We start from the raw sequence: 20,612 nt of genomic DNA, 5'->3' as shown, positions 1-20,612 counted from the left end.
GGGGAAACAGTAGAAACAGTGTCAGACACACAACACAGTGAGCCAATATCTCTATACGTTTCAGGATGATCCCCATGATGACTCTAGTTATGATCTGTCACCATACTAAGATATTACATAATATTTACTATTCCCCACACTGTATATTTCTTTCCTGTCACCCATTCATTTTGCAAGTGGAAGTTTGTACCAGAGGAGCTTCTTCTTGGAACTTAGGGCTGTACCTGACATCAGCTGGGTCATGGGGCAGGAGGTGGTGTCATGCAAGGGTAAAAAAAAAAGACAAAAAGAACAGGCAATGCAGTAGCATGGAGACTCTCAGCAACTCGAGTGTGGTTTCTAAACACCATTCTCCGATAAAAGGAAATCCTGGCTTCTGGGAGAAATGGCTGATTGTATGGTGAGGGCAGGGAGAAGACAAGATGACCCGGGAGCGTCTGATAGCACCAGGCAGTAAGGAAGTGCTCAGAGAAAGGAACAATGGGGCTATGGCAAAGGGTCCCAGGAGCCAGACTGGAGGAGCTCCCAAAGCTGGAAGAATTTGAGCAACTAAGTAACGTAGTATTAGATTATAGTCAACGTATAAAATAAATATACATGAGTCCATACTGACATAAATAACTGAATAAATAAATGGGGGGAGGGTCTTCCTTGGTGGTCCAGTGGTGAAGAATTTGCCTGCCAGTGTAGATGACGCAAGTTTGATCCCTGATCTAGGAAGACTCCACATGCTGGGGAGCAGCTGAGCCCTCGTGCCACACCTCCTGTGTTCTGTAAGGAGAGAAGCCGCGGCGATGAGACGCCCACATGCGGCAACAAAGAGCCGCCACCACCCACTGCAATTAGAGAAAGCCCTGGTGCAGCGACAGAGACTCAGCGCAACCAAAATAAACGAAATAAAATAAATAATTAAATGGGGGAGGGACAGTTTTAAAAAAAATAATAACTTCATTTATTTATTTTTGGCTGCCCTGGGTCTCTCTTGCTGAGCCAGGGCTTTCTCCACTTGCGGTGCACAGGCTTTTCACTGCAGTGTCTTCTCTGGTTGCAGAGCAGGGGCTCTAGAGCTCAGGCTAAGTAGCTGCGGCACGTGGGCTTAGCTGCTCTGCATTATGTGGAATCTTCCCAGACCAGGGACTGAACCCGTGTCCCCTGCATTGGCACAGGCAGATCCTTAACCACTGGACCACTAGGGAAGCCCAAGACAAATCTTTCTTATAGAAGAATTCCAAATAATTTATTTGGATGCTGCACCCCAGCGGTTAAGGTTAGCATCACAGTGAGAAGTCACGTGGATATGTTATGTACGCCCCAGAGGATATGATGAGAAGGGCACCTCACCTGGGAAGTAACAATCCCCTAAAATTCATAACCCCAGTCTAGCCATAGGAAGACATCAGAAAACAGCAACAACAATAACAACAAACTGAGGGACAATATCTGACGAGTACTCTTCAAGACAAGGTTATAAACACAGAGTCAGAGAAAAGTTGAGACAGTGTCACAGACAGGAATCATTATGACTAAATGCAACATGGAATCTTTGCTGGGATCCTGGACCAGAAAAAGGACATCAGTGAGAAAACAGATAAAATTCAAATACAGTCTGTGGTTCAGTTTACAGCAATGCAGCAATGTTGGTTTCTGAGTTTTGACAAATGCACCCTGGTAACGTGAGATGCTACCAACAGGGAAATTTGAAATTAGCTGAGGGATATATGGGAAATCTCTACTATTTCTGCAACTTTATTGTAAATCAAAAATCAAAAACAAATAAACAAATCACCACACACACTCCCAAGCATCATAAAGAGTAGAAAGTACACTGCAAAATGTTAGTTATATTTGGGTGGTGAGAAAAGAATGTCCTCTTTTTATCTGTCAAATGTCTTGTTATTGTTATTTTAAACTTTGCTTATGATTTCTGATTAGAAGTCTTCTGTTACTCTCATAGTGACAAAAACCTAAATAAAGCATCTGCACAGTATCTATATTATCTCACTTAATTCTCACACCAGCTCAGAAAAGATTCTTTCTTCCATTTTACATGTAAGGAAGTGAAAACTCAAAATCAAAGGGATTTGCCTAAAATTATACAACAAGCAAGAGAAGGAGCTGGGATTTGAACCTTAGTTGGTCTAACTGCTGAGGGACAGGGAGATGGAAAATCCTTATCCATCTCTCTGTGGTCACTGGAAATAGTTGGTCTCTGTCCTAAGCAGATTTCTCTTTAGCCCAAGGAAGAATTTTTCAGGAGAGCTGTCCAGAGGGAAGGAGCATCCTGGAAAGTTAATGAGCTCCCTGTCGGTCGAGGACCGTGAAGTGTCCCTGAGAGGGATTCAGGAGACCTGATGTTTTATCTTTCTCCTCAAACCCAAAGGGCAGGGCTGTGTCCCTCTTGTGAGACTCAGAACTGGACTAGGAGTTCTAATTGACCAGGGCAGAGGATGTTGAGGGGGGGGGAGTGTGGTGGAATAACCAGGGTGTGGGGGCGGGGGGAAGTAGCAGATTTCTCCTTCATCTTCATCCTCCTTCCCCCCTCCACGATGGAGTACATCACTGAAGCCTAGGCACATGGGGACCAGCTTTTATTTACTCAGAGCCTCCCAGGACGGAGGTTCATGACATTATACAGGAGGCAGTGATGAAAACCATCCCCAAGGAAAAGAAAGGCAAAAAGGCAGAATGGTTTTGTGACAAGGCCTTACAAATAGCTGAGAAGAGAAGCTAAAGGCTAAGGAGAAAAGGAAAGATATACCCATTTGAATGCAGAGTTTCAAAGAATAGCAAGGAGAGATAAGAAAGCCTTCCTCAGTGATCAATGCAAAGAAATAGAGGAAAATAATAGGATGGGCAAAACTAGAGATCTCTTCAAGAAAATCAGAGATACCAAGGGAACATTTCATGCAAAGATGGGCTTGATAAAGGACAGAAATGGTATGGACCTAATCTATGGGGTTACACAGAGTCAGACATGACTGAAGTGACTTAGCAGCAGCAGCAGCAACAGAAGCAGAAGATATGAAGAAGTGGCAAGAATACACAGAAGAGCTATACAAAAAAGATCTTCATGACCCAGATAACCATGACGGTGTGATCATTCACCTAGAGCCAGACATCCTGGAATGTGAAGTCAAGTGGGCCTTAGAAAGCATCACTACGAACAAAGCTAGTGGAGGTGATGGAATTTCAGTTGAGCTATTTCAAATCCTGAAAGATGATGCTGTGAAAGTGCTGCACTCAATATGCCAGCAAATTTGGAAAACTCAGCAGTGGCCACAGGACTGGAAAAGGTCGGTTTCCAATCCAATCCCAAAGAAAGGCAATGCCAAAGAATGTTCAAACTACTGAACAATTGTGCTCATCTCACACACTAGCAAAGTAATGCTCAAAATTCTCCAAGCCAGGCTTCAACAAAGCATGAACCGTGAACTTCCAGATATTCAAGCTGAATTTAGAAAAGGCAGAGGAACCAGAAATCAAATTGCCAACATCTGCTGGATCATCAAAAATGCAAGAGAGTTCCAGAAAAACATCTACTTCTGCTTTATTGACTATGCCAAAGCCTTTGTGTGGACCACAACAAACTGAAAAATTCTTAAAGAGATGGGAATACCAGACCACCTGACCTGCCTCCTGAGAAATCTGTATGCAGGTCAAGAAGCAACAGTTAGAACTGGACATGGAACAAAAGACTGGTTCCAAACCGGGAAAGGAGTATGTCAAGGCTGTATATTGTCACCCTGCTTATTTAACTTATATGCAGGGTACATCATGAGACATGCTGGGCACATCATGAGACATGCTGGGCTGGATGAAGCACAAGCTGGAATCAAGATTGCTGGGAGAAATATCGATAACCTCAGATATGCAGATGACCACCGGTATGGCAGAAAATGACGAGCCTCTTGAAAGTGAAAGAGGAGAGTGAAAAAGTTGGCTTAAAACTCAACATACAGAAAACTAAGATCATGGCATCCAGTCCCATCACTTCATGGCAAGTAGATGGGGAAATAGTGGATACATGAGAGACTTTATTTTGGGGGGGCTCCAAAATCACTGCAGATGGTGACTGAAGCCATGAAATTAAAAGATGCTCCTTGGAAGAAAAGCTATGACCAACCTAGACAACATATTAAAAAGCAGAGACATTACTTTATTGACCAGAGCCCCTCTAGTCAAAGCTATTGTTTTTCCAGTAGTCATGTATGGATGTCCGAGTTGGACTATAAAGAAAGCTGAGCACGGAATTGATGCTTTTGAACTGTGGCATTGGAGAAGACTCTTGAGAGTCCCTTGGACTGCAGGGAGATCCAATCAGTGCATCCTAAAGCAAATCAGTCCTGAATATTCATTGGAAGCACTGATGTTGAAGCTGAAACTCCAATACTTTGGCCACCTGATGCGAAGAACTGACTCATTTGCAAAGACCTTGACGCTGGGAAAGATTGAAGGTGGGAGGGGAAGGGGATGACAGAGGATGAGATGGCTGGATGGCATCACGGACGCGACGGACATGAGTTTGAGTAAGCTCCGGGGGTTGGTGATGGACAGGGAAGCCTGGCGTGCTGCAGTCCATGGGATCGCAAAGAGACTCGTGTGAGCGACTGAACTGAAACTGAACTCCCTCCCCGGTGTCAGGTCCTGGTCTTGACCTTCTACAATAGCGCCACGAGTGTGAGAGGTGGGTACTGCAACCCCGGTGTAGAGACCCGGGAACTAGGGCCGGCAGGGGAAGGTGGGCGTCCTGGAACGCCCCTGGGCGGGGCCTCCGGCCTACCCCACCCCTCTGGGCCGGCCCGGGCTGGACCGCGCGCAGGCAGCTCAGTCCGCGTCCAGCGAGCCGCGCGGGCCATGGAGCCGGTGTCGCTGCAGGACTTCGTGTGCGCCCTGGACCCCGCCTCCCTCCCGCGCGTGCTGCGGGTCTGCTCGGGGGTCTACTTCCAGGGTGAGTGAAGGGCCGAGGCCCCTCCGACCCCACGGCCCCGCCGCAGACCGGTTTCCCCCGACCAGGACGTTGGAAACCTGGGGCCTGTTCCCCAACTTCTCCGGGCTACGGCTTTTGCCTCCGTGGAGTGGAGGCGGGGTGGGGGGGTCGCTGATTGCCTCGCAGGGTGGCGATGGGAAGTCACTGAGCTCAGATAGTCAGGTGGGTGGAACCGAGCCAAGCTGGGCTGGAACCGTCGGGAGCCTTGCAGGAGGTCCGACCGTGCGGGGTCTCGGCACTCAGGCGCTGGCGACGCGGAGCTGTTGCTTGATGATTCTGAAGCGCCAGGTCAGCCCTCCCCTCCGTGTACCCTCCGCTGCCCCACCTTGACACCTGTCTACGTGTCCTATTCTTCGGTCCCTCCAGTCCCGCCTTTGCCCCTCTGCTCGGCATTGGGCAGTACTTGATTCGACCAGCTCTTCGGTTCGCAGCGGAAATGACTCCTCCTCCGGGAAGCCCTCCTGGCTCCTTGCACGCCCGCACATTTGCCCACCTGGCCGCAGCCCGCCTGGTTCACAGGGGTGGCGCACAGCTGGGGCGCCCTCAATAGTCATTGCTCGAAAGATCTACAGGGGGAGAATTGACAGGCCGTGAAGGTGCAGAGAGAGGCGGCAGCTCTGAGCGGGGGGCGGGCGGGAGGAACTGTGGGCGGCTGAGTCGGGAAGGAGGAGGCGGCGGAGAGAGGGAAGCGAGAATCTGGGTGGGGTAGGGGAGGCTCCTTCCTTAGAGAGCAAACTCTGCCCGAGTTTGGTGACCCATCCTGTTCCTTCCACCTGCTCCCTTGCTCCGCATAGGAGCGTTCTGAGGCTCCAAGTGGGGTCACAGATCAAGGGTGAGACACCTGGAGGGCCACCGGGGGCAGGACCTGCCGCCAGGCCCGCTTGGGGCTCTGAGGGATCTGGGTTCAAATGTCACTCTTCTTGTCTCGGGGGGCTTCCTGCAGGCATCTCTGCTGTTTACTCTCCTCTGGACTCCCTCCCCACCCCGCTCTGTGTCACAATATTTGTGTTTCCTCATTCTGCTTCCCCAGCCCCACCCCGGGAGGCGGGAAGTGGAGGAAGTAAGCAGAGAAGAACCCGACAGGGTGGCAGCGTGGGGGTGGGGATGAGCTGGAGAGGGGCCCGTGGTGATCTTGGTGGGACAGGTGGCTCTGGTCTCTGTGAGGTTCGAAGGCCCAGGCTGGAGGCAGACATCCAGGCCTGAGTCCTGGTGATGCCTTTGATTACCTGATCATCGTGGGCTGTCCTGTCTCCAAGGACAGTCATGGGTCTTGAGCACGGTTATACCCCTGTAGTACTGGGCACAGCAGCGGGCATCGAGTCCATCTCCAGCACCAAGGCTATTCTTACCAGCCCCAAGGGTCTGGAGCCTGAACTGTGTGTTGGAGCCTGAGTGTATTTTCCTGGGGGCCCTGCCGGGGCTGCCCTCGGTGTGCGGTAGAGTCAGGTGGTCGTGAGCTTTGCCCACCTGCACTGGTCTGTCCTTCGTTCAGCAGGATGGCGGGGTGGGGGCCTATGCACTGCCCGAGTGGAGAGATCTTTATCGAGTGCCTTCCATGTTCTGGATGCTGCTTTAAGCTCTTGAAACCAGGAAAAGTGGGGCTACTGTGCTTGAAAGTGGGGACCCAGAACCCTGCCTGCAGGACCCACTCTCTCAGTGGCCCGCCATTCTCTCCTGTGTTTCCTTTAAAAACAAGTCATTTGAAGAAGAAAGTGCCAGGTGGGTGTTTGGCTCTGTGTGATCTCAGAGCCTCTCTGGGCTTGACTTTGCAGCTGTCTAATAAGGGAATTGGGCTTCTCTAGTGGCTCAGATGGTAAAGAATCCACCTGCAATGCAGGAGACCTGAGTTCGATCCCTGGGTGGGGAAGATCCCCTGGAGGAGGGCATGGCAACCCACTGCAGTTTTCTTGCCTGGAGAATCTCATGGACAGAGGAGCTGGGCAGGCTAACAGTCTATAGGGTCCCAAAGGGTTGGCCACGACTGAAACGACTTACCATGCAGTAAGGGAATTGGGATTTACTGGGTGGTTCATTCATTCATGACTTACACACCCTGTTCGAGGCTGGGCCTGTGCTGCGTAGGCTGGATCAGTCCTGCTGTATGAGTTAAGTTCCAGAGGCTAGGGGCTGTGACCACAGAGGGGTACAGTCAGTTCTAAACACAGGCAAAGCGGCATCGATGCTGCCTGAGGACAGCTGAGCCCATGGGTGCGGGGCAGGGAAGACAGGGAAGGGCATTCCAGGTGGCGGAAACAGTGTGGGCAAAGGTATGGTGCGTGGAGTCTTGGGGGAACAGAGCCCTGGCCCCCAGTGACTGGCATTTGCTGACTGGGCGAAACCGAGCTTGCTGTGTCTCCACAGGCTCCATCTACGAGATCTCTGGGAACGAGTGCTGCCTCTCCACAGGAGACTTGATCAAGGTCACCCATATTCGCCTCCAAAAGGTGGTCTGTGAGAACCCGGGGACAGGCCAGACCACCGAGCTCGCTCCCAGTTTCCAGGGTAAGGCGGGCACCTCTGCCTCCCTGAGTGCCCCGGAACCCTCCAGGCACACTCTCGGACCCACTGGACCCCTGCACAAACCCCCAGCCCTCTGGATTGTCCTCCACGGCCCTCACATCCACCGCCACACAGCCCCGAGGCGTAGATGACCTCCGAGCGCTCTGACAGTGCCCTGAGCCGGCGTGGTTGTGTGCTCTCCTCGTCCATCTCTGATGACTCCTGCCTCTTGGCGAGGACTTTTCCTGTTTTGTGTCTTTGTCCACGTGCCTGTTTTCATCTTTGTTCCCATATTCACTCACCAAACATTTATTGATCCTTGCTGCGCACCAGGCCTTGTGCTAGGGGCTGGGGGGTGTGCGCTCAGGATGAATTAGATACAGCCTCCTCCGGTGGGGAGCTTCCAGGATGGCAGGGAGGAGGACAGCAGAGGTAGGCACCCATGTAGAGAGGGCCCTGGGTGCGAGGGGCCTGCCTCAGAGGTCTGTGCAGGCTTCCTGGGGAAGGTGGCACCTGAGCTGGACCAAGGATCCTAGCTAGAGGGAGTGGCATGTTCACATAGCATAGTCACTGCAGGAGGCGTGCAGTGTGCTGGACCACAGGCCCAGATGCTAAAACCAGCAGCCTGGATGGGAATTCCCAGGTCTGCCAGCTACTAGCTGTGGCCGTGGTGAGTTCCCATGGTCTCTGCCTCAGCTCTGTCTTCTGTAATGAGGCAGTCAGGCTTGATGGCATCACCTACTCAATGGACATGAGTTTGAGCAAACTCCGGGAGATAGTGAAGGACAGGAAAGCCTGGCGTGCTGCAGTCACGGGAGTGGCAAAGAGTCAGACACGACTGAGCGACTGAACAACAGCAAGGTTGATGCGAGCATTAAACGAGTTGCCATGTACGATGAGATGAGACCAGGGCTGGGCTCGGAGCAGGTGCCCTCTGAGGGCTTATTCTCAGTATGCTTTCCTGATTTTAATCCCTGAAGTACAGTTTTGTGAGTGAATGTTTTTGTTCATTAGGAGATGCACCAAATATTAGGAGTAATATTTAGATATAATGGGGCATCAGGTCTATAAGGGGCCTGGTGAGGGCGTGGGTTCCGGGTGAGGGGCAAGAGGTGGGGAGATGAGTGGAAGGCAGACCACTGGGGGGGGGCGCTTGTGTGGAGGCACCGATCCATTTCAGTCTTTATTTTGAAGGCATTAAGCAGCCAAAGAGGGTTTTTAAAAGGGAAGTGATATGTTTTGTTTTCTATTTTGAGGATTTTTTAAAAACTTGAAATAATTTCAGACTTACAGAAGACTTTCTAGAATTCCTATATACTGTTTATCCAGATTCACCAATTATTAAGCGTTTTGTTACATTTGTTTTCTCTCTCTGTATATTATATATACATATACATACATATGAACAAATATTACTATTATATGTGTGTATATATATAATCTTTTTATATATCTGTGTTCAGTTCAGTTCAGTTCAGTCGCTCAGTTGTGTCCGACTCTTTGCGACCCCATGAATCACAGCACACCAGGCCTCCCTGTCTATCACCAACTCCCGGAGTTCACTCAGACTCACGTCCATCGAGTCTGTGATGCCATCCAGCCATCTCATCCTCTGTCGTCCCCTTCTCCTCCTGCCCCCAATCCCTCCCAGCATCAGAGTCTTTTCCATTGAGTCAACTCTTCTCATGAGGTGGCCAAAGTACTGGAATTTCAGCTTTAGCATCATTCCTTCCAAAGAAATCCCAGGGTTGATCTCCTTCAGAATGGACTGGCTGGATCTCCTTGCAGTCCAAGGGACTCTCAAGAGTCTTCTCCAATACCACAGTTCAAAAGCATCAATTCTTCGGTGCTCAGCCTTCTTCACAGTCCAACTCTCACATCCATACATGACCACAGGAAAAACCATAGCCTTGACTAGATAGACCTTTGTTGGCAAAGTAATGTCTCTGCTTTTCAATATGCTATCTAGGTTGGTCATAACTTTTCTTCCAAGGAGTAAGCGTCTTATAATTTCATGGCTGCAGTCACCATCTGCAGTGATTTTAGAGCTCCCCCCCCAAAAAAAGTCTGACACTGTTTCTACTGTTTTCCCATCTATTTCCCATGAAGTGATGGGACCGGATGCCATGATCTTCATTTTCTGAATGTTGAGCTTTAAGCCAACTTTTTCACTCTCCTCTTTCACTTTCATCAAGAGGATTTTTAGCTCCTCTTTGCTTTCTGCCATAAGGGTGGTGTCATCTGCATATCTGAGGTTATTGATATTTCCCCCGGCAATCTTGATTCCAGCTTGTGTTTCTTCCAGTCCAGCATTTCTCATGATGTACTCTGCATATATATATATATATATATCTTTTTCTGAACCATTTGAGAGTAAGTTACAGACATGATGCCCCATTATATCTAAATATTACTCCTAATATTCAGTGTATCTCCTAGAAAATAAAGGCATTCACTCACAAAGCTGTAGTTGAGTGATTAAATTCAGAAAATCTAGTATTGATACAATACTACTATTTAACCCACAGTCTGTATTCAGATTTCACCAGCTGCCCTATAATATCCTTGATAGCCTGGTGTTTGCCTTGATTCAGAATCAAGCCCCAGATCACACATGACATTCCGTTTGGCCTCCTTTAGTCTCCTTCAGGCTGAAATAGTTCCTCCACCTGCCTTTGCCTTGATATCAATGTTTTTGAACAGTCCAGATCCGTACTTTTGCAGAATGTCCTTCAGACCGAGTTTGTGTGGTGTTTCCTTGAATAGATTTTTGTGGAGGGTTTTGGGCAGGAAAACGCTAGAAGTGATATTACCTCCAGACATGGGGTATCTTAGGCCAGTCTGGTAGCAGAAGAACGGACAGGGTGGCGGGAGGAAGGGGAAAAGGGTGGTCAGAGGTCATTTGACCAGTAGCTCTTGGGTTTCTAGTTTGGGAGGGATAGTGGCGCTCACCCACCCAGGACAGGGTGATGGGAGCTGGTGTGTGGAAACAGCAGTGCTGAGGTGTCTGGGGGCAAAGATGGAAAACTTCAGAGGCAGGAGGGGCTGGGAGGCGGGAAAACGTGGCCGTCAGTGTGTCTGTCCTGTTCTGCCCGTGGTGACAGTCCCTCTGTGTCTGTGTCGGAAGAAACCGTCCCCAGCCCTGCCCCTCGCTGTCCATTCGCACATGGTCACTTGCTGCCTCTAGTCCCTCAGCCTTGCAGCCCAGATATGCCAACGCTGGCCCACCTTTGACCCCTGTCCTTGAGATTCTGCCTGGTTCTCTGCAGCCAGACCTGGGTGTGGGGTTCACGGCCCTAGGCTGAGCAAAAGCCTGCCCCACCCTGACACCCCCTGCTGTGCCCCCACAGGCCACTTCAGCCCCCTCACCGGCCGCCAGAGCTATGGAACCCTGGAGGAGCTGGTCTATGCTGCAACCCAGAGCTCCAAGTCACTGCCCATTCACTTCATGTCGACCCACAGAATCACCACCAAGGCCAGGGTGGTGCCTCAAAAGCAGCCCCTCAAGCTGGAGGCCGTGGAGATGCACCAGGGGGCCTGCTGTGCCCGCTGTGTGCTGGACTCTGGGGCCCAGCAGGTCTTTCTGCACCTGCCCTTGTCCCAGCAGGGGCCCTTCTGGAAACTGGAGCCCGGGCCCCCTCGGACCCTGCTCCAGGTGCTGCAGGACCCCACCATGAGGGACACCCTCCTCACCTGCTCTGCCTTCCCCTGGCGCTCCCTGATCTTGAAGCCCCAGTATGAGGTCGAAGCCATCATGCACTGTGAGTTCCCGGGCAGGAGGATGGGGGTGGGAGGCGGGAGGAACAAAGGGGTCCCAGGGGAGCTGCTTTGATGGATGATGCCCCCTCCCTATGGATAAACCAGGGATTCTGGGTGGTTTACCTGGTATATACAATGTAATGGAGTAAAGATTCCCCAGCAGTGGAAGTTGGGTGCAAAAGGAGATAGGAAAACAGGGTAACTTGGGTGAGATCCCATATAGTTTATAAAATTGGGCAAAAGTTGGGTTGTGCGCTTGCCCACTGCTAGGACAAAGAAACAGTGTTACAAAGTGAAACCTTGAGCCTTTGCTCTGGAGAAATGTCTTTTCCTGTTTCTGGGGAGGGCAGGATTGTTGGCGAAGGGCCTCCAGGCTGGGAAGGCACTGGCTGAGTTCCCTGGCTGTTTCATAGATCACTTCTTAGGCGGGCTGGTGGCTGCACACACAGAGCGTTGGTGAAGCAGAGGCAGAACCTGCCAGGTCTGGCAGGTCGGTGGTCACGCTGGAGCAAAGACAGAAGAATGGGTGTATATGTCGAGGTTCCCAGGGCACCCCCACCCCATTCTTCTACCTCCACTCAGGCTTGGCCTCCGACTGGGCAGACCTGTGTCTCATCAACCCTGCTTTGGATGCTACTAGAAGCTTCACTGAGGACTGTCTTAAGAAAAACCTATGCTTTGTTTAGTAGTTTGTTTTGTTTTGTTTTTTTAAATAATGAGTTGGCTCCCCTGGAGAATAAGGCAGCTCAGGTAATCTAGAAAACATTCTAAAGGAAAGAAAAAATATATATATATATATAAAATGAGCCCACATCTGCCCATCTCCCAGCTTCAACCAATTATCAGCTCATCTGGCACAGAGCAAAAATCCCAACCATATGACCCGAGGGAAGTCACCACCACTCCTCGGAGTCTCAGTGTTCTCATCTGCAAAATGGGAACATTCCTTGTTCCAACTTGCATGTGGTATGACTCACACAACACAGTGGGTAGACCAGTTTTCCTCATTCTCTTAGAGTTTATGCACTTGGCACTTTCAGTACCAGGGCAGGATGTTGTCCAGAGTCATGCAGTCAGTGTTTTTCTTGATTTGACTTTATCTATTCAAATCCAGAAAGGATTTGGAAAGACAGTTTATATTCAAAATTATCTTCAAATTATACACAACTTGAATATATACAGTTTGTATATATTGTTATATACAATTATATTCAAAATTCAATTAAAATTTTAAAGTAAACTGACTGGATATTCAGTGATATTAAGGAATTACCAAATTATTATTTCAATGTGATCATTGCCTAGTTGTTATTAAAATTTTAATTATCCCTTCTTTTAGCAATACACACTGAAATGGTCACAGATGGCAAGATATGATTATTCTGATTCAAAGTAACCCAGTGGAGGGGGAATGGATAGAAGGGGGTATAAATGAAAGAAGATGAGCCACGGGTTTAAATGTTGAAGCTGGGTGATAGGTACATAAGGGTTCACAATACTATTCTACTTTTGTAAACATTTAACACTTTCTATAATAACGTTTTATTAATTTTTTAAAGAGTTTTTTTTTAAATGTAGAGCATTTAAAAAGTCTTTATTGAATTGGTTACAGTATTGCTTCTGCTTTATGTTTTGGTTTTTTTGGCCACTAGGCATGCATGTAGGGGTCTTAGTTCCCCGACCAGGGGTCAAACGCACACCCCCTGTATTGGAAGGCGAAGTCTTAACCACTGGGCCACCAGGGAGGTCCCTATAATAACTTTTTTAAAAGAGGTAGAAGGAAAGGAGTGGGCGAGGAAGCTGGCACAATAGGAAAGTGCTGGTAGGAAGGAAAAGACGGAGACAGGCAGGAGGTCAGCAGGCCCAGACCTCTGAGGGGAGGAGGGCGTGGGCCCGGGCTGACCTCTCCCCTCCACAGTGCGCAGGACCGTCGTCAAGATCCCCTCCACCCTGGAGGTCGACGTGGAGGACGTCACCGTCTCCTCGCAGCACATTCACTTCATACAACCGCTGCTGCTGAGCGAGGCCCTGGCCCGGGGAGGCCCCTTCCCCCTGGCCACAGAGATCCTGGAAGTTCCGCAGGGGTCCCCCAACTTCCTCAGCCCGTGGCTGCGCTCCTTACATAAGGGCCAGAGGCTCTGCCTCCGTGGCGTGGCTTCGCCGCCCTGGCGGTTCCTGGCCTCGACCAGAGGCCGGAAGGTGCCCAGACACTTCATGATCTCCGGGGCCTACCGGGGCAAGCTGCGGCGGCGGCCGAGAGAGTTCCCCACGGCCTACGACCTCCTGGGTGCTCTCCAGCCGGGCCAGCCGCTCCGGGTCGTGACCACAAAGGACTGTGAGGGAGATGAGCTGGAGAACCTGGGGTTTGCGTCCCTGGCTGTGGGTGATAGGCTGGAGGTGCTGGGGTCTGGCCAGGCCCTTGGGCAACACGAGAGGGACCTAGATGTCTTGGTGTGTCAGCGGCTAGGTGAGCAGACTGGGGAGGAAGAGGCTTGGGAGGATGAAGAGGTGCAGGACCAAGAACAGATTCTGCTGCCCCTCTACTTCTCTGGCGGCTTTGTGGAGGAGCTGAGCGATGCCCGGCGCTACAGCCTGCAGGACCTGACTGCCCAGTTCTCACTGCCCTGTGAGGTCAAGGTGGTGGCCAAGGACCCCAGGCACCCCGCCGACCCTCTGCCCTCCTTCCCGGGCCTGCAGCTGGAAGAGAAGATCCTGGAACCCTTCTTGGTGGTCAGCCTGGACTCCGACCCCGAGATGTGCTTCGAGATCCCTCCCCGGTGGCTGGACCTGACTGTCGTGGAGGTCGAGGAGCTGCCGGGCCAGCCATCTGGGGCCCTCCCCACGGCCACAGTGGAGGAGCTGACGGAGGCCTTCTACTATAGCCTGCGGAAGCTACCAGCCTTCGAGAGTCAAGCTCCCCCGCCCAGGCCGCCAAAGAGTAAGGGCCTCAGTGAGCAGAAGCAGCAGATGCACAAGGAGAAAGGCTTCAAGGTACCAAGAGAACCCCAGCGGGGAGGGAGGGGCCCTCTGTTGGGATCATTCGAGTCCTGCTGTTCCTTCTGTCTGGCATCGCGCTTCTCTTCCAGTTGTAGGGAACCTGCAGTTTATAAACATGCACACCTGGTACCTACTATTCCATCCTGACCATCCTGACATCAGTGTGATTATCTGTATTTTACCGTTGAGAAAATGAGGTCTCAGAGACTCTGAGATGCGCCCCGAGTTACACAGTTCAAGGGCCCTGAACTGGAGCATAGCATTGCGACTCCAAGTTCACGGGGCTCTTGCTGTCTCTGCTAACCCTGCTGCCACTCCCCAGCTCACGCTGCAGCATTTCTCACCGGAACCGATAGAGCAGCCTCTTCAACCTCTCCCCACTGATATCGGAATGGCCTCCCACATCTCCTGGTCGCTGAGGGGCCTCAGCCCCATCTTCTGAACCCTTCAGTGGCTCCCCGTTGCCGGGGGTGATGGAGTCTCCTAACATTGTATCCAGGGTCCTTTAGAGCTGACTTCAGCCTCGCCTTCCCAGGCCTGTTTTCCGTGTCAGCAGCCCACGCTCCAACTCCTGACGCTCCCTCAATATGCCAAGATACCCACCTCAGCACTTCACGCAAGCCGGTCTTTTTGCCAGGAACGTTCTTCCTCCTTTCAGACTCCAGGGCAAGGCTCCGCTTAGATTTCTTCCAAGGCAGTGACAGTCCGTCCTTGTCTGTATGCACACTGCATGCTGTGTGTAGCCTGGAGGTGGGGGGGCCGTGTCGTTTTTGTTTTTTTGGCTGCACTGGGCCTTCACTGCTGTGCGCACTCACTCTAGTTGCAGCGAGCGGGGGCTACTCGAGTTGTGGTGTGTGGGTTTCTCTTGTTGCCAAGCATGGGCTCCAGGCTTAGCCATCTTTCAGTTTGTGGAATCTTCCCAGACCAGGGATTGAACCCATGTCCCCTGCGTTGGAGGCTGATTCTTAACCACTGGACCACCAGGGACGTCCAGTCATGAAGTTGTAATCAGTTGTATTTGGTCTCTTGGGCTAGAACAACAGTTCTGTGGGGCATGCTCCACCGACTCCAAGGCAGGCTGAGAAAGTGAGAAAAACTTTCTTCAGACAAAAACTCACTGCCAGTGAGTCTGAACGGAACCAGACTGAATCACAACAAGGGGGAAAGAACCGCAGAGTCAGAAACACTAAGTTCACATCCCAGCTTCCTCACTCTGTGGCCTGTACCCCTGCTCTGGGCACGTTTCCTCACCAGTGAGCCTGAGAGAACGCTGCTAATTCTCAGTGCGGTTTTGTTAGCCTCAGTTGGTAAAGAATCCGCCTGCAATGCAGAAGACCCTGGTTTGATTCTGGGGTCGGGAAGATCCACTGGAGAAGGGATAGGCTACCCACTCCAGTATTCTTGGGCTTCCCTGTGGCTCAGCTGGTAAAGAATCCACCTGCAGTGCAGAGATCCGGGTTCGACTGCCTAGGTTGGGAAGATCCCCTGGAGAAGGGAAAGGCTACGCGGTCCAGTATTCTGGCCTGGAGAATTCCAAGGACTGTATAGTCCATGGGGTCACAGTCAGACACCACTGAGCCACTTTCACTTTCTCTCGTTGGGCGCTTACTCTGGGGCAGGCACCTTGTATGCAGCCCCACCCAGCCCTCACGACCTGCCTGAGGTGGGCACTGGCAGTTCTTTTTACAGTTGAGGAAACAAGAGGCACAGAGAGGTGAAGGAGTTTACCTGAGATCACAGTTAGAGCTTCCCCAGTGACTCAGCAGGTAAGGAACCTGCTGGCCATGCAGGAGACATAGGAGACTCTGGTTTGGGGAGATTGGGGAGATCCCCTGGAGGAGGGCATGGCAACCCACTTCAGTATTCTTGCCTGAAAAATCCCACGGACAGAGGAGCCTGGAGGGCTACAGCCAAAAGGGCCACGAAGGGTCGGACATGACTGAGCGACTAAGCACACACACGCACACACACACACAGCTGGCAAGTGGCAGGCTGGGGGCTGAAACTGGGTCTGACCACATGGCCTGAGCACCTACCTGCTATACTTTGCTGAGAATGGGTGTTGGGGCACAGGGGAGAATGAGTTGTATAAAAAGCACTTTGTAAACTGTTAACCAGCCTATTATTTTGGGACGTGGAGAGACTTGTATTTGTACTATGTGGGGAGGTAGTGGGATGGTGGTGGAAGTTAAAAAACGACCCCGAGCCATCTCAGCCCTAGAAGGGACTCATATCTGTGGGGCAGCAGGTAGGGTAGCTGTTTTCTGCCAAGAATCAAGAATAGACTAGGACATTTGGAACACAGGACAGTGCTGGAAAGAATGCGGTCCGGAGCTGGGACCTCCGCCCCAGCCTTGGTTTCTTTGGGCCCGTTTCCTGCTTGTTGTTCTGGAACCAGCAACTTTCCTTCCCTGGGCACGAGTGTTCTCTGCTGCTCACCAGGGAGCTGTACTGTTTGCTCTTGAAAGCATGGTGGAAAAAGCAGTGGCTTTTTGTTCTGTTTGTTTTTGGCTGCGCTGGGTCTTCATTGCCGGGCGTGGGCATTCTCTAGTTGCGGTGTGCTTGCTCCTCATTGTGGTTGCAGTGGCATCTCTTGTTGCGGCACGTGGGCTCTAGAGCACAGACTCAGTGGTTGTGGCACACAAGCATAGTTGCCCTGTAGCATGTGGGATCCTCCCAGGCCAGGGATCAAACCCGTGTCCCCTGCACTAGCAGGCGGATTATTAACCACTGGACCGCCAGGGACGTCCCGACCAGCAGCTTTTTAGAGGTCACAGACTTGTTCTGGGTCCCAAGCTTGACCTGTCCAGAGATCCCGTGTGAGGCACGGTGCGGCACACTTTCACTGAGCCTGGTTCCTTACCTACAAACTGGGGACTCAGACAGCTCCTCAGAGAGTGAAATGGGCCGACATGCATACAGTGTTTGGCACATGGTGTGTTTGGCACATGGTAGGAAGGAGTTCAGTAAAAGTCCTCTTCCTTCTGGGACGCTCCTCAGCCTGCACTCTTGTTCTGAGGCTTTGTGACTACATTTTGTTCCTTCAGCGACAGATCTGAAGGACAGTGACCAAATCCCCATGGAAAAATGCAGAGACATTTTCCTGTCTGGCCCCCAATCCCATTATCCCTAATCCTGACCCCCCTTTCCCCTGCCAAAGAACATTTCAAATCCTTGTAGCAAAAAGTCCTGGTGTTCTGAGATGTGCTACCCTGAGAGGGAAGTTCAGAGGGAAGCAGAGGAAGTAACATTTGGAGGAAATTGCGTTTCGTGGACTCTGCCACCCCGTGTCTTGAGACCCTGCTGACTTCTGCTTTTTCTCCCACGTAGTCCTCTCAAGTCTCAGAATTGCAGGAACCACCTCTGCTGCCTAAACTCAGGACGAAGTCCTTGCCGAAGGTCACCCAGGACAGCTCTGATTTATACAGTGAGGTTCCTGGCCGCAAGAAGGGCCGCAGGACCGCTATGCCCATCACTGAAGATTCAGGTGAGTTCCCTCAGCCCGTATTCATCCAATCCTTGCTTCTCCCTCACCCCCCACACCATTCTGCTGCTGCTTTGCCTCTGATGGCACCAGCCATACCCTCAGCAGGGCCCTGCCTGTGGGCAGACCCTTCTGCAGTCCTAGTTTGATGCACAGGCCTATATGGGGAGAGCTTAGGCTGAAGGATCCTTACTGTCTTTCTCCTAGGGGCTCCAGGGCCCTGGCAAGGAAAATGACTTCACCCCCCCAACTACCCTCCCCGAGGCACACGGCAAGGTTGGCAAAGTGTGCAGACACAACCAATTGTGGCTTCTGGGCTAGCAAGGACCTTAGAGCATCCAGACCAAACCGTCCCCTGTCCAGGGGGTGGAAGTGCCCTAAAGAGGGGAAGCAACCTGAGGCAGAAGAGCCTTACTGACCGGGATTCTTTTGCAGATGATGAACACGATTACGAAGAAATACTTGAGCAGTTTTCGAAAACCCTCTAGGCGCTGGAGGAAGCTTACGTCCTAACTGCTGCTTCTCAGGGAATCTGAGATACCAGCTGACAGTTACAGGCTTTTAGAGGACCTTGGACAAGACCTCTCAGAAATCAGACTGTGGACAAGGAATGGCCGTCTGGGGACTGACTGGAAACCTGCACCAGCTCCCCTCAGTTCCAGGTTCCTGCCACCCAGAGCTGGCTTCTCTGGGCCCAGCATCTTGCATTTGGCTCTCTCAGCCTCAGAGCTTTGGTATCAAGTAGCCGATGGAGTTCTACTCAATCCTGCGTCCGCAATACCAGCCGCCCCACTAGTTAGTGCAGGAATGAATCCAAGAGACTGCCCACCTTGATGCTGGCAGCACAGTGCCTCCTGCCTCTGGGGACTCAATCCTGACCACACGCTGCAGTGGGAGTTTTTTTAAAACATGTACCACCCCTGATCCACTCTCGTCTCCCCCTCCCCATCCCCGGCTCTGAGCCTCTGAGGGACCAGGACTGTCTTCCTCATCTCTACAGCACCCAGCACACGAACAGGTAGAGGTGACTATCCAATATTATTTTATAAAACCAGAAAATAAAAATTACATCTGAGCTTCTAGAAGAATGATAATCATGATCATTTATTAAGTTGCATCTGTGTGCCAGACTCTTTACAAGCCGTATCTAAACTCTCAACTCTCTGAGGTAGACAATGGCAGGATTGTCAGCAGAGGACAGGATAGACAAATAGATGGTAGGAGTCTCCAGTTGAGGTGGGAGCTGAATCAAGGGTCCAGTTTCCACTCCTGGATTCTAGGTATTACACCTGAGTGTCCTTCCTTTGCCTGCTACCATCCCTCCGGTGCTCTGGACCCATGCCACACCCCAGCACGGAGCTCTCCAGGTGACCACTGTGTGGTGACTATCGCTGCTGGGCCAGTCTCCATCCAGTACCTGGCATTCATCCTTGTCTTCATGCCAGTTCCCATGCCCTCCTCTGCAGACACGGTCTCTACTACACAGCGGACCCTGAGGAAGAGAGCACTCTGGGAAAAGCAGTAAGCAAAAAATAGTTGCTCCTGGGTACAGAACCCCTAGGCGTCAGGACCACATGCAAAATGGCAAGTTTTCACCTTCATGTCCGCACTGGATTTTGGCACCAAACTGAGTAAGGTCACAAAAGGAAGGCAGAGGAGAGGACCACCAGTTTCCACAAAAGGGGATTTCTGAGTGCAAATGCTACCACGAGGAGAAAGGCAGTGATTTCCCAGCAGGAAAAGCTGGGCTTACAAGGAAAACATGCTTGAAAACCACACTGAATGTCTTACCAGAGCAACGGGGGCAGGCAGGGAACAGACCAAAGGTAGACACCACCCTCAGGGTGCTTGCGTCTTCTTCCCTCCATGATAAACGACGGGGCAGGGGGAGGGTATTATAATGAGGTTAGAGTCCCCCCACCCCCCGGCTGATCTCCAAAGTGAGCGCACATGATGACTGACTGGGAAACAAGAGAATTACAGCTGACCCTGGAACAAGGGGGTTAGTGTGCTCACCACCCCCAGTCAAAAAATCCTCAGATAACTTTACAGCTGGCCCTCTGTACATGCAGATTCAACCAACTGTGGATTGTGTAGTATGTACTTACTGAAAAAAATCTGAGTATAAGTGGATCCACACAGTTCAAACTGTGATGTTCTGTATTAGTAACCCTTCATATTTATTTTTAATATCCTTTTTCATTTTAAATTTTTGAATGTTTTATAATATACATAACAAACTAACATAGTAACAGATATAAATAACTGTTAAATAAAGGAATGTAACTTGGAGGTGCATGCTCAAAAATGTATCAAGAGGTTTTAATTTCTCAACATTTCCCACCTGTACACCTAGAAAGACCTTCCTGAGAGGAGGCTGGACTCCTGGCTTGGCCGTGACATTGGGTATTTCTGAGAGCTTGGTCACAGTGCTGTTCCGCTGTCTCAACAGTGTGCCAAGAGAACACTGCATACCCGACAGCCCAGGTGATCACAAACATCCAAAAGTGTACGTTCCCCCGGCCTGAGCAGGCAGAAGCTCCTCAGAGGCTGGGGTTTCATTCTGCTGAGGAGTGGTCTCCTCTGCTCAGTCCCAAGGGCCTCTGCAGTGCTCGGGAACCACAGAACTCCTGTAAGATCACGTCAATGCCAAGATGGCAGGGAACTCTATCACTGGGCAGCTACTCTGTTGTTGGGAATGTGGAGTCGGCAACTCCTGGGACACCAGTCTCTTGCTTTATACCCCTGAAGTTGGCAAATGGGCTGACACAGTAGGTATTGAATAAACACTCGCTGGGTTAATGGGCAAGCAGTTTTTGATTGCTAAGTCAAATTCAAAATCAAAAGAAGAAAAAAAAACCCGAACCGCTGCTCTTGTCCCCTTGC

At 51.0% G+C, this 20,612-nt stretch overlaps 1 protein-coding gene across 1 annotated transcript; it reads left to right on the top strand.

Annotated features, from left to right (window-relative positions):
- Nucleotides 1-4,683: 4,683 nt before the first annotated feature.
- THEMIS2 (thymocyte selection associated family member 2) lies at nt 4,684-18,814 on the top strand. The gene is made up of 6 exons (XM_069578879.1): nt 4,684-4,948; nt 7,349-7,489; nt 10,837-11,247; nt 13,164-14,236; nt 17,573-17,729; nt 18,162-18,814. The coding sequence occupies exons 1-6, from the start codon at nt 4,855-4,857 to the stop codon at nt 18,212-18,214; spliced, it is 1,929 nt and encodes a 642-aa protein (XP_069434980.1). The 5' UTR covers nt 4,684-4,854; the 3' UTR covers nt 18,215-18,814.
- The last annotated feature ends 1,798 nt before the right edge of the window (nt 18,815-20,612 follow it).

The sequence above is a fragment of the Ovis canadensis genome, chromosome 2, assembly GCF_042477335.2.
Source record: "Ovis canadensis isolate MfBH-ARS-UI-01 breed Bighorn chromosome 2, ARS-UI_OviCan_v2, whole genome shotgun sequence".
Taxonomy (NCBI): Eukaryota; Metazoa; Chordata; class Mammalia; order Artiodactyla; family Bovidae; genus Ovis; species Ovis canadensis.
Note: the sequence above shows the minus strand (reverse complement) of the source record. Positions and strands in the feature narration are given on the sequence as shown.

Excerpts from the sequence above, each read along its gene's own strand:
- THEMIS2 (XM_069578879.1), top strand. The coding sequence starts at position 4,855 with ATGGAGCCGGTGTCGCTGCAGGACTTCGTGTGCGCCCTGGACCCCGCC. Across the intron at positions 4,949-7,348 it reads CTCGGGGGTCTACTTCCAGG|GCTCCATCTACGAGATCTCT; the intron begins GTGAGTGAAGGG and ends GTGTCTCCACAG. Across the intron at positions 7,490-10,836 it reads GCTCGCTCCCAGTTTCCAGG|GCCACTTCAGCCCCCTCACC; the intron begins GTAAGGCGGGCA and ends GTGCCCCCACAG.